Source organism: Haemorhous mexicanus, chromosome 18 (genome assembly GCF_027477595.1).
Source record: "Haemorhous mexicanus isolate bHaeMex1 chromosome 18, bHaeMex1.pri, whole genome shotgun sequence".
Lineage (NCBI taxonomy): Eukaryota > Metazoa > Chordata > Aves > Passeriformes > Fringillidae > Haemorhous > Haemorhous mexicanus.
Window position 1 is genome coordinate 12,240,740 of NC_082358.1, and position 13,991 is coordinate 12,254,730.

General features: G+C 42.1%; 1 protein-coding gene across 1 annotated transcript in view; it reads right to left on the minus strand.

The window, feature by feature from the left end:
• The window catches only part of PHACTR3 (phosphatase and actin regulator 3), a 99,476-nt gene extending 85,688 nt beyond the window's left edge, over positions 1-13,788 (minus strand). The window contains exon 1 of the mRNA XM_059862774.1: positions 13,644-13,788. Coding sequence (XP_059718757.1) covers positions 13,644-13,746 — 103 coding nt within the window. The 5' untranslated portion in view covers positions 13,747-13,788. The remainder of the gene's footprint in view (positions 1-13,643) is intronic.
• Between the last annotated feature and the right edge of the window lie 203 nt (positions 13,789-13,991).

Here is a 13,991-nt window from a genome sequence, read left to right on the forward strand (position 1 = left end):
GATACCCTTGGGTTGTGCTTTCCACACAGTATCTTGACAGGAAAACACACAAAATACAGTTCAAACAGGTGATAGCTGCCATCCCCTCCTTACCTCTCCTTTTCTCAATTGCCTCCACCAATGAAAGCTGCAATTTTTTTATTTGTTTTTTCAGCAACAATGGTGAAAAATGAAAAATTAGAACCTGATAGCTACTCTCTCTCAGCCTGGAGATTATTCTAGAGCCTGACCATAGCTGAAGTGCAGACAAATCTGGGCACATATTTTTAAAATTCAGATTTGAACAACAACATCAACAACAGCAAATCCCCAAATCCCACCCCCTTGCCCCCTGCCAGGACCTGGACCACACACAGACTGTAATTACCAGAGTTATTGCTGAGGAGAGAACATCCAGAATGCAATTATGCTATTAGGGCAGGGTAATCAGAATAACTTGCTTATTAGAGAAAACCATATACTTGTCCTAGGCTATTATTTTCACTTCTATAAAACAGCCTCCTTAGGAGATATGACAATTAAACAGTGATTGTGCATGTCAAATCAATTTTCAATGGATATGGATTATGTGATAGCACAGGACCTGAAAGGGAATCACAGTTTAGTGTCCAGGCATTTAAATTGTGCAAATAGTTTTACAGTGATGCACTGGTTTAGATGTGCAACTGTGAGCTCCCATTATCCTCAGTCCAACAAACTGATGGTCAGTGGTAGCAAACACAGATGTGAAATGGCCAGCAAAAATCCATTAAAACTGTCAAATTTTAGATAAGACCCTAAAAATATATACAATTGCTATTCAGAAATCAGTGTTATTGGAATCTGATTCCTGAGCCACTTGGAATTTGCTGATTTGGATGTGATACTTGGGATCCCAAAGCTGCTGACAATTTATGAAAATTATATTTTCTACATCTTTGGGATTCAATTGCTGTAAATAACTCATCTATCACAAAAAACATGCTCAATAACCAGGCTCTCACCTCAAGCAGACTTAGATGGCAGTGGAATAGATAAAGCCTTCTCAGAAGGCAGAGTGCATTTTGGGCAGAAAATGAATGAAATAAAACAGTTTTTTTAAACCACTCCAGACACACTGTTTTTACTTTGAAGTCATAGCTTCTGAAAGCCACCCAAATGACAAGATGAGTGCAGGAGCACCGGGTCAGTCAGGCAATGGTGAAATGCCTGCAATGGAATCTCTGCTTTTTCTGGAGGTTACAAAACATCAGAGCTAGCAATGGGTTTGTGCACAGGTGGGTGTTCCAAGGGAAATCAGGGAACAAAAATCTGGGCCTTAGAAGGTATAATTAAAAATTTCACAGCAATAGTCATGAATCTAAAGTTTGGAACATGTCTTGGATGTTTAATGAAGTGGAAGGATCTCAGTGGTCCCCTGAAGAGGGGATTGCTGATTTCTGGTGCTGAGGGACTTTAAGATCTGACTTGAGCTGTAAGGCAGGAAATCAGCACTGCCATGACAAATTTTGCAGGTTTCAGTATGTAACAGCTGTTATTCTCAGGATAATCTTGCAGCATCAGTTTTTTGACCACTTCTTCACAAATTCCTTTACCTGCAAGACCTGAGCACACCTGAGCTTTGGCTCTCTCGCCCTTGCCCTTGCTCTGAGCTTATCAGAGTGTGCCAGTGTTATCAGCTGAGGGACTCCCAGTGCTCTGATGCTGCAGGAGACATGAGCCCTTGGAGCAGTCACCCAACACGTTCATGACTCAAAGCCAACACCTGTAGGGCTCCTTGGAAAAGCTTTTCAGAGCTGTTATGTCAGAAAAGCAGGATTGATGTGGTAAAACAGCTTCCCTAAAGCTGCCGACCACAGCAAAGTGAAGGGAAAAGGCAGCCACTTACTCCAGCTATACAGACCTTGCCTGCAGCCCTGCTTTCAACAGCTCCAGATGCAATTACACTTCTATTCACCACCACTGCAGGTGCAAGCTGAGCAACAGCATGAGTATCAATGTGTGTGGGTGTGCAAATGCCTCATTACGGTGATTTGTTAGCACAGTGAGTGACGCTTTGTGTCCCATGAATGTGTAAATTAGGTGCTCAGCTCACTGGAGTGAAAAACGTTTAACTTTGCTTCCCTGGCCCGTCTCTCTGACAGACACTGGAGAAGGAAGTAGTTTGACTCCTTGTCAAAGTAGCAGCTTCCACCTAAAATCTAAGCCAGCTCTCTTGTGCTCTCCTTGGGTTTCTAACAATGGAGAGAAGTGAATCTGGAGGAATTAGTCGTGTTCAATCATATCTTAATCACATGCATGATGTGCTCTTATGCAGCATTAGAGTAAGAGGCGTCACATCTTGTGTTGTCATTTCTGGGACAGAAAACTGGGGCTGTTGGCTGGCTTTAAATCATTTCTGGCATTAACGAGATTCTGACCAGAGGCTTTATTTCATGTTCAGGATCTGCACTGCATTATTTCCTATTATATCACAAAGCATTGCAAAGGAACAGCTAAGTTACCAAGACTAATCCTTTAAGTCTTTCTTTCTTTACAATGTCAGACAAAATAAGACTATGCCATATTTCTGTAATCTCTCTTGTATTATGAGAATATTATGATCTATAACAACAAAATCTCTAAACTGCTCGATTCCTGTCGGCTCTGATATGCTTAGTCTTGTCCCCTTCTGCCAGAAAAGATATTTCTAAGTCTCTGTGATTTCATTTTAACAGGCAGTATCTGGTTAAAAATCAGATTATTATTGTAAAGCAGGAAAAAGAAGTTTCCTTGTGTTTAAAAAGTTAGTATTTCTGAAAAACCATGATGTAATACCCAAAGTTCTCCTCTTTCTTGAAAAAACTACTTAAAATGAAAGTTAGCTTTCAAGCTACTGCCACTTTTTCCCTACTTGGATATGTACATTTAGATTAATCTGTTGAAAAGTAGATTTTGTTCCCAGACAACTTCACAGCAGCTACCAAGATCTAAAAAAGATTTCTGCAATGTTCTGCTGGCAAATTGCAGGGGAATTTCTTGAGAGAAGTAGGGGAATTAGAATTAAAAACTAATTAAATAAACCCACCTGAATTAGCTTTCCATTTCTTTTAATAGAATGAGAAAATAAATTTTAAAATATATATGAAGTGTATCCTCCTTCTGAGAGATCTGTCCTTTTGGATAGAGGGAAAACATCATCCCATCCTTTCTATTCAGAAAGTTTGGGTTTATTTCTCTGCTGCTATCTTATGATGTCTAAGCCACTAAAAGTATATTCAGTAATTTAACTCTTTTATAATTATTTCATTAGAGCAGCCAAGCAAATCATGATCTGAAAATTCATAAACTCATGGCAGTGCCAAGTGTTTGAGTTGGAGAGGTTGGGGTTTTTTTACTGTTGGGTTTTTTTAAAAGTTATTGCAAAATATGTCTAAAATCCTAAAAAAATAGAAATATCAACAAAAATTAAATTCCAGGACGCAAAGCAGAATAGATTTTCTGCAGGTGCAGGACACAAATAGATGATTATATAAAATATCATCTCCCAGATAAGAGAGATGAGTAATGCCCCAGGTCATAGTGCAGCTTTTTTAGAAAAGGTTGGTAGAACTAGAGACCCCTGACGTGTTGGAATAAAGCCTGGAAGTTGTGTTGTGAGAGCAAGAGTGAGAAAAATATAAATGGAACAAGTTATTGAAAACAGCTTCTCCTGCTTTTTTGCTCCTGGGGTCTTCTTTCACAAGAATTGTTTAACCCCTTCATCTCCTGCCACCCACAATGACTTTGGAGCTCACTGGCAACTTTCAACCAAGGATGGAGTTGATGAGAAATGACACCAGTGACCCTGGAAAGTGCTGCCTGTAGGCAGAGCCTGGGTGTGAGGTCAGGCTTGGTTCCACACCAAAGCACCCACAGGAGAGGTGATGCTGGGAGGCCCTTAAGGGAAGAGGGCTCGCCCAGGCTGACTCTTCATTAGACAACAGAGGAGCCAAACTGAAGACCTCAGTCATAAATGGGATTTTTAGCAGTTTAAGGTCACACTGAGGGCTGAAAATACTGGATCTGGAGGGAGGCAGGCTTGGCTGGCTTCTCTGCTGGTACAGCAGTAACTCCCATTCTATTTCTCCACTTGGGAGAAAGGCCTCTGGAACAGGAGCTGCTGAATTTGCTAAGGCAGGAGTGCTAGCTACTAGAATGAACTCAGACTGGATGGCAGAAAGGTAAAAAACTGTAGAGAAAACAGACTGAGAAGTAAAAAGAGCTGCAACAAGCTCTACCCTGTCACATGAGAACAAGAGAATGGGAGGAAGCCCCAACCCAGTGAGACAGAAGGAATGCCATCCTTCCAGACCAGCCTGGGCTGCCTTCAGTGATACCTCCTTGGACTAAAAAGAGAGATACAGGATAAATTTCTATTACTTAGGGTTCCTTCTTAAAACATTTTCATTCATGCACAATATTCTGGATTTTTGAAGGACACTCCTTTGTACTTCTACATGCTAAAATTATCTTTTAGTTGGCTTCCTTTCAGTTTATTCTTCTGGTTGAATTGCAGCAGCAAATGTACACTGTAACACTAAGAAGTCTCTCTGCTATCCAGCCTGACAGCTGTAGTTCACATTCCCTATGTTTGCCTTAAGAAAATCCACATCTGATCATGTCATCTGGTAAGTTCACCACTGCTGCAAGGGTTCAAGGCACCAGCCTGGGGCAGTGGCTGATATTTGCTCCCACTAGAAATCAAACAGAATCAAGGGTTTAGTGAGGATACACAGTTTTTGTGTCACGCCATTCCATCCTGAACTGGCATCAGCAGTTTACAGTAAAATAGCACATTCTCAGGAACCTCTGTTTTGTTCCTAAATGCAGGGCATTCCCAGGTGGCAGGAGCTCACTGGTTCCTCACTTGCAGGAAGATGTGTTATTAAGTTCTCTGCAGTTAAGTATCTCCTGTGAAATCTCTAGTGATACTCACAGTTTACCTCAGTTCTGATTTTTCCATTAACTGTCCTGAGTTAAACAAGAAACAAGGCATTTAAAACTTCTGTTGGACAAGTGGAGAATTTGTATGAGTCCAAGACTCCATTTTCTTTCTTCTAGAGCTTTCTCTGTATAGTTGGTAGTCTAATGTGAGTACATATTCTCTCCTCCTAGTCACTGTAACATTGAGCAAAGTCAAATGAGCAACTGTCATGGAAGGAAACATTTAAGCTGAAGTTAAGTTGAAGTGCTGTATCTGAAAATAGGATGTTTTTTTCTCCTTGAAACCTCTGCAATCCCAGAAATGTGCTACGCAGTCTACAGAGCTGTTATAATTTAAAAAAAAAAAGAAATTACAATTTTTTTCTTCTGTCCTAAATGCAGAACTTACAAAATTACAGAAGTCCCATCTGCAAAGCATAAACTTCAGAGAAACCCAATTAAGCCAGTGTTGCATACACGATCACGTTTGCTCTAGTTAAATATTCCACACAGATCCATCTCATTCATGATGGAACAGCTACAAATGAACTTGCAGGAGCCAAGAAACTCTCTTGGAGGCTGATTTCCACTGAGGTTCTGTCTGAGCTCCCCAAGACAGCAGGGCTGATTCGAGATGCTGAGCAAAGCTGCCCAAAGCATCAACCCCTGTGGCTGCTATTTGAAGGCAGCACAGGAGACTGACCCTGAGGACTTCATGTGGAATTTATGTGTTCCTCCAGCCACCCTTTCCTTTGCTCCCAGCCTGTCCTGAGCTTCCAGCCCTCATCAAGAACACTGTCCTAGGCTGGACATACCTCAGTCCTGAGCCAGGGCAGAATTTCTTATGTTGTTTTAAGGATAAAAGCCCAAGTCTTGGTGCAGGCTGTTTGAGAGATGAGATGCAGAGTTCTGAGAGCAACTGAATGAGAAGTGACAGCCATTCCCAGCAAATCAATATGGACAAGGCACAGGGAAAGCTGTGTGGCCTGAGGGATGGAGCAGCCCTCAGAAAACAGTGAAGGCTTCACTGGTTTGATGTAATGCAGTGATCTATGTCCACTTGCTGGTTATGCAGCAGCTGAACAGTTCGAGGATGTTAAAAATTAGATTAAGGAAATTCACACACAAACTGCCTCTTCATTATAAGAACAATTCTGAAGTGCTTTGTGCACAAGGACAAGCCTTCCTTCAGCTGAAACCACAGGTCCACATTCCTGACCCAGAATATCAGTGTACTACAGAAAGCAAGAGAAAACCCCTTTGATTCAGATCATCTCACTGAAATATTTATGCAGGCTCGAGCACGGAGCTATTGACCTGCCTCAAGTCACTGTATGGGGCTCTCTCTGGGGCATGTATAAATTGTGTGTATGTTAGGCCATAAATCAACTTGAATTTCAAACAAAAGCATGGGATTTAATGGGCACAAAGAAACCATTGTATTAGCATCCAAACTGGCTTCATTTTGAAGTAAAATCAAGGTACCATATTTAGTTTTACTTACTCTTGGTATTTATAGATTTGACCTGCTTAGAGAAGCAAGGGCAATTAATTCTACATATTAAATTTTAAAAATACAAAGCCATAAATTTGGTTTAAAAACCCCATTTTATAAATAAATAAATTGTGTCGCCCATTCATTACAGCACGACTTGGGCAGTCTTGAAAGAGAATTCCCAAATTAAAGTTTTTGGGGAAAATTAACACTGTTACTGAACTACTCACTCAAACATAGTTACATTTCCAGATAAACATGACTCCCAGCATTATGTAACTCATTCCATTCTCAAAGTGTGGTGCAAACATTAACTGAATGAATAATCTTAAACCACCTTCATTCACAGCTAGAGTGTGAAGAAGATCTTTTATTATTTAACAGACAGGAGTTTCTCTTATTTGCACAGAGAAGCATCTACTTGTGTGCACAAGTTATTAGGTGTGTATAGGGTCTGAGTTCTTTTATTTAAGGTATGCAATCAAATCTGGGGTTTACTTTTATTTTAAAAGAAAACCTGAATTAAAGAGACAAAGGTAAACATAAAAAAGAAGGCCTGAATTAAAGAGACAAAGATAAACATAAAAAACCACCAGGTATTTCCAATATGATGACCTCATTCTCATAAATCCAGTCTAGGTTTTGATGGTGTATAATCAGTATTTCCACTTCTTGGATAAAGAGGTTTTAATGGTTTAAGTGTCTTTTCAGCAACATTCAGACTACCTGCCAACTTGGGATTTAGAACAAAAGACAACTTTAAAACACTTTTTCCCCATTAAAGCTCTGTATTTCCTTTACAGAACTCTAAAGTTTGGCTAAATACAAATCTCCAAACACTGGGAACACTCAAACCCTGGAAAAGCCTAAATCCTACCCTCGGCATGAATAGCATACTTATTAACTGACCTCATTTAATTCCTGCAAAAGTAGCATTAAAACATAACTTTACCAAGCTCTTGTTCCCAAAATAAACTGAGTATCAGTAAATAAAAAACTCAGGCAACAGCAAAAAGCAGTCTGTGTTAAGTGTGCACCATGTTGAGCAATGTAATGATACCCCAGAACAGACACAAATTATATGTGCAGGACCAAAATTATGCATTTGGAGCAAGAGAATCCACGCCCAGGAAGTGCCACCTCTGCAGCTTCCCCAGCACACTGTGCCCATCCTCCTCTCCAGAGATGGAGAGATCCTTCTCCCCTGCTGCAAAGTGCTGGAGCAGAGCTGCCATGGGGGAGACGAGTCAGGTGCCAGGGCAAGGGCTGCTGGGCAAAGAGGAGATTCTCTGCTGCAGGACACAGAAAAAAGGGAGATCTGTGCTTCCAGTGGAGTTTCTCTGCATCACAGGGACTTGGGGTCCAGTTAGATCCTACCAAGAAGGGACTGGGAATTTGATGAGAAATAAAAAGGCCTTCTCAAAAGCACAGTGGAACATTTCTTAAAATAAAGGTCCAATTGTAGTACTTGGTAATATGGTGATGATTTTTCAGGTGCTCTGTCAGAAAAAACTCTAACTCTACATTCACACAAATAGCAAATGTTCTGGGAAGCTTTACAGGATTCAATTTGGATTTCAATGGAAAGGAAAATGGGATATTAACTAATAGCCTGCATGTTTCTAGTCAGTACTGAGTATTCCTGTGTACAGCCCCCATTAGGTGTGGAATAGTAACTTTCTGCAAGGAGCCCTTTGGTTAGGAACAGGAACTTCTCAGTGAGAGAATATCACTAAGTTTCATATAAATAAAACATAGGGTTCAGTTATAAACTGGAGCAAAAGCACTGATTAGATAATTTTGTCCATAAATTAATAAAGGAAAGGATATAGGAGGCCTTGTAAAATTCTATTTCAGAAGAAATATAATGTAGGCAAAATAAACTGTTAACAGAACAGACTTGTTGATAGAGAAAGATGAAATGGAAACCAAAATCTTTCTGGTGAAAAAACATAACAAAACGAAACCCAAACAACTTTTTGATGGTGTCCTGGCTCAAGCATTAGGATCAAATTTGAACATTCATGCAACAACTAAAGACATCATAGATAAGCCTTTAAGTCCCTGATTAATTGTGCTGATGTAAACGACTGCAGAGGATGGAGCAGCAGCCCAGCTGACAGGCAGGGCACCCACAGCATCTCTCTGTCCTCCCTCTGCCATCAATTTTACATGGTAGAAGTTAAGCACACACTGAGAAGGTTTTCTGAATTATTATTTCATGAATAGATCAAGCAGATTCAGAGAGCTGGCACCAATCTGTGAGCACTCCAGCTGAATTCCTGGTTGTCTTTGCCTTCCCTTTGCTCCATGCCAGCACCTGCAGCCCAAACCTACCCCACTTTACTTTCCATCTGCTTTTGAGTTTCCAAACATCCCCTGCCAGTCGCTTCCAACATCTCTGAGGTGACCAGTGTCCTGGTTAAGGGGGCAGCACAGCTTTCCAGTGGCTCACAGGCTCCCTAGCACTGCTCGAGACCCAGACTGAGCAAACTTGTCCAAGGAACAACTACGGCAGAAACAGGAGTCAAATAAAACCTTTAGAAGCTAAATCAAGCAAAAAATGTTAAGAGAAGACAATGACAGATATGGAGTGGCACAGTCCATCCAGGGGAGGCCACAGCTTCAAAGCAGAAGGCAAGAAAGAAGAAGCCATATTAGAGAGTATTCCTACACCTGCTGTTTATTGCATCACAACTTTCCCTGGCTGATGTCCTTCCTCACACTGACTGGGAAACCTGCTGGGTTTCAGCTCAGCCTCCAGCCCAAAGAAAGATGATGTAAAAGGAACATAACAGTTCAATTCTCATCTCAGCATCTCTTCTTAGCATCCTAGAAGAATACTAACAAGAATGCTGCCTGCTACAGAACTTTTGAATTATGGAAACTAGAAACAGTGATGGAGGACCTTTTGAGTCTTATGCAGTTGTTCTCCCCTAGAGGTAATTCAGAGCACAGTGCTGCTGATGACACATGGTATCAATAGAAATTAAAAGGGAATTAGTGTCTGGTGAAGACAAAATCATGTATCTCTGGGACAGCTACTCTGCAGTAGCTTTAACTGTCAGGTCTTGAAGCACACCACACCAGAGGAGAGGCTGAGGAGCCCCCCTTCACCAGGCAGTAAGAAATTATGATGACAGAGCTGTTAACAACATCTAACACCACTGCCTGCAGCACAACAGCTCCCTGCCTCAACACAGATCCTTCACTGGAGGACAAGGAACACATGGTGGACCACTGGCAAGGTCTGCTGGAGAGCTCAGCAATGCCCATCCTGAAGATCTTCAATTGTGTGGTGCCAGAAAGGAAAGGCAGCAGCCCAGAGAGCAAAACGTGATGGCATCGATGTGCACTTATACAAATTCAAATGGATCATCCCAAAATTAAGGGGGGGAGGGGGGTGACATTTTCACACATTGTCATGGTTGTCTCTATCTCCTCAAGTAATACAGAGTTTTGACATGGTGTGTTCTTCTCCAGTCTGTGCACCCCTCCCTTTTTTGATACAAATCAAATGAGATTGTCAATCTTCCCTCTGCCCTGTGACTGCTGGAAGGATATAATGAGAGCAATATTTTGGCTTCCTGCAACTGTCTCTCAATTAGATGGTGATACTGAAATCTGTTCTCTTTAGACTCTCCTTTCTTTCTTGATCCTTATCTGGAAAGGTGGAGGAGGGGAAAGACATGTAAAATAAGGAGATTCCTGACATCCCTGGAAGTGTTCAAGGCCAGGTTGGATGGGGCTTGGAGCAACCTGATCTAATCTGGTTAGGAAAGTGCCATGCCTGTGGCAGGGAGCTGGAACCTGATCATCTGGAAGGGCCCTTCCAACCCAAATCATTCTAGGATCCTATGAATGAGATGAAATCCACTTTCTTAACAACAGCCTGGCCTAGAGACAGCCCACAGTTAAGCAAGACATGAGTATTTGATGTCTGCTTCCCAAACTAAGGACATCCTCCTATTGCAAGGCTTGCTCACTCAGTGTGACAGGGAATTTAAACAGACTCAAACATGAAACCCAGCATTTGTTGTACTTCAGTAATTCTCATAAAATACTGCTCAGTGGCCATAAAATAGATCACTTAAATATAGGCTGAAATGCATTATTGTATCTTAAAGGAGAAAATAAGTAACTGATCCAATTAAAGCAAAGAAACAGAAATATTTCCAGTATTCTCTGCACTACTAATAGGACCTCTATGCACTATTTAAATGCTGAAGAAAATCATCTTTTTGTCAGCAGAGTCTGAACTAAAGTCCATCTTTTCTTCTTAGACCATGTCTGTGACATCTTTACTGATCACTGTGAGGAGCTGCTGTTTTAATTAAAGTTGCACATGAAGGATCTAAATCAGTGCATTTGTACCTCTGTTTTGGAATAAATAGCTATTAGCTGTCCCTAGTTTAGCTGACTGAACATCTTGTTTATCTGACTTATTATAGGAATATTTGTAAGATTGTAGTGGCATGTGGTAATTTTCTAAGTTTTCTACATGTGATAAAATTCACTGTAGTCTGTAAAGATTACAGCTCTTCTAAATCAAGGTTATAAAATAGCTTTTCATTTCTACAGTGAATGCTTTGTGAGGAAAAGCAACCTAGATAAGAGGCTTTATCATGAAGCCTTTATTGTTCAAGGCTTGGAATAATTGCAGCTTCTACTGGCATTAGTCAGGACTATGAGTGTGCAGGACTTCTCAAAAATCAGCATCTAAGGCTACTTGAACCAGCCAGTAACTGAGTTATCCCATGCTCTGGCTGGATGAAAACAGAGTCCTCTTTAAAAATGAACAAAACACAACAAAAACCTCACAAACAAACAAACTTTAGCTCTGCTCTCACATGGGGAAACTCCCTTTGACATTTCACCCAAGCAAGTTTCCTCAGCAGGCACAGTCAAATGAGTTGGTGCAGAATAATCCCTGACCACATCATACAGCCAAAAAACTGCTCCAAAACAAGATGGGACATGGCATCACTCAAAGGCTAGGTAAAAGCAGGAATGTTTTTTGTAGGGATCCTACATCCTATTATAGCCATATTTTGGTATAATTTTGGTCCGTTTGTCTGTAATTTAAACATGTAACTTAAATGATAATAACATTAATTGAATTTTTAGATTAAGGAAGAATCTTACATGTTCACACTTTGCTACATGGTTTGTCTGAGAGCGGGGTTGGGATGTAAACACAAACTTTGGACATATCATTTCCCACTCCTAAGACTGTCTTTTGACTTAGAGTCCATAGATGACAGTGTTGGTATAATGATAATGATAAAATTATTTTTCAGGACAATAAAATAATATAAACTGCAATTACATCATCTAGCATTCATAATTCTTAAAGTAATATAAATTGCATTCCAGATTTTTAAGTAGCCACATGTATGAAATTGCTCATAATGATTACTCACAACACTGTAGGGTAAAATTTTATCTAAAATAAACAATTTAGGTTCATTTTATTATCATCTGGAAGCATACAGATGTTCAATACTATTTGACGAACAAATTTAAAACCTAAATTTCTTACCAAACATGCTAATCCTACCACTGACTATTCATACCTACCTGGACAAAAGCCAGATGTATTTAACACCTTTTGTTTCTCTCCACATATTGCATGAATAACAGAATACATACAAGACACTTCTCTTGCATTTTAGTACAGCTCCTGCCATGCAATGGGACACAGGCTTATCTGATGGAGTCTGTATTAGGGGGAAAAATGCTCCTTGGTATTGACAGATCCTTCTCCTAACAAAAAGCACAATAATGTTTATATCTCTGTCTGTCTGTCGGACATGTTGTGTACTTTCTTTGTTGTGTATCTCATGAAGGCCAAAAGAATTAATTAGCAGAAAACAATCTAGAGGAATTAAAACTGAGGTTGCACACGCCTTCCTTTCATTAGTCACTTCTGCTTGCAGAAATCAAATGGCAGAAACACACATTCCTCTTTCAGCCAAGATTGCCCCTTTGGGAGTGAGTCGAGCAGTTCATGTTAGAAGAGTCCTTTGTTCCCTTCACTTAGGGTATCAGAACAGTTGGTAATCAGGGGTAAATCATCCACTGTTTGCCTTAATTTAATTTGTGTTTCACTCCAGACCAGTGTGCTCACAATTGCTTGATAAGGCAAATAAACAGAAGAACTTAAATTAGATACAAATATTGATATCCTCATTGGCTCGGAAGGAAGCAATACAGCAGGTGTATGAATAGGGCCTGGAATATTTTATTTACTCAGTAATCTGAGAAAGGGGAGCAAAGTTCAACCTGAAATTGCATCCAGGGGCTGTCTCCTGCAGGCTGATAGTGCCTGACCCAAAACCTAAACCCGTCTCTAGGCTTAGGAATCAGCAGTGGGTAGTGATGATCAACACCCCATTCATTGTCTTTACGCTGTTTTGATTACTTCTTTTCTCATAAAGAAACCTGACAGCTCTTGTGTGACCACATCTATTCAGGGAAACTGAGAGTAAACTGGCTTTTACCCTTTGCTTCCAGCTTGTTGTTGTGCCTTTCTGTGCAATCACATCACATCAAAGTGATGTAGCTATTTGTTTCTTCTTTTTTTCTAAAGGTCTCAACACTGCTTAGATTCTGACGATCTGAAATTACTGAGTCACCACCAACAGACATTTAGAATTACTCCTCAAAGTGAAGATGAAAACACCATTTGCCATTGTTAAAAAAAAAAAAATCTAATCACAATGTTCTATTTATACACTAACGACTGGGCTGTGTCCCCTCAGCACCACCCTCTGTGCCCACACTTCACAAGGAGATTACGCTTCTCCCTATGAAGTGAAAATTACCTTCTCGTGGGCAGAAAGCGTTTAATTATGACTCTGCTTCCCTTGTCTCCATGGCGATCCCATGCAAACAGCCTGCTTTATTAGCGCTCATTTCCCCCTCCCCACAAAGTCATCAATGAGCTCTGCGGGAGCGGGGGTCGAGCGCAGCCGGCGGCCCCGGGAGCCGCGGCCGGGACGCGCCCCCCGCGCTCGCTCGGCGGGCGGGCAGAGCCGCGCTGCCAGAGCGGCGGGACGCGCTCGCTCCGATCCCGTGGGCAGCCCAGCCGCTGCACCATCTCGGCACTTACTGCAAGAAATGTGTTCCCAATTCCTGCCCGCCCGTGGCGGACGGGCTCCCTACAAACTGGCGGATGCTCCCGGCGCGCCTCGAGAGCCGCCGGAGAGAGCGGGGCGGTTACCTGGGTGCTCCCCGGGGCCCGCGGGGTCGGTGAGGATGCTGGGGTCACTCTGCGACCTGCCTCGCGGGAGAAAGCAGCCAGTCCCTTCTTCCGATGCAGCCATGAGGTGGAGGGCGGGAAGCTCAGAGGAAGAGGGAGGAGGAGGCGCTCATGGAGCCGGAGGCGGCCGGGGGACAATGGGGACGGGGGTGCGGCGGTGGCGGCGGCGGCGGCGGCGGCGGGGCGTCAGCCGGGCAGGACCAGCCGCGGCAGCATCTTCCCCGGCGCCGTCGGCACGGCTGCGGCGCGGCGCTCCGCCGGCTCCGGGCGCTCAGGGGGCAGCTCCGGGCGCCTCAGGGGGGTGGGCCA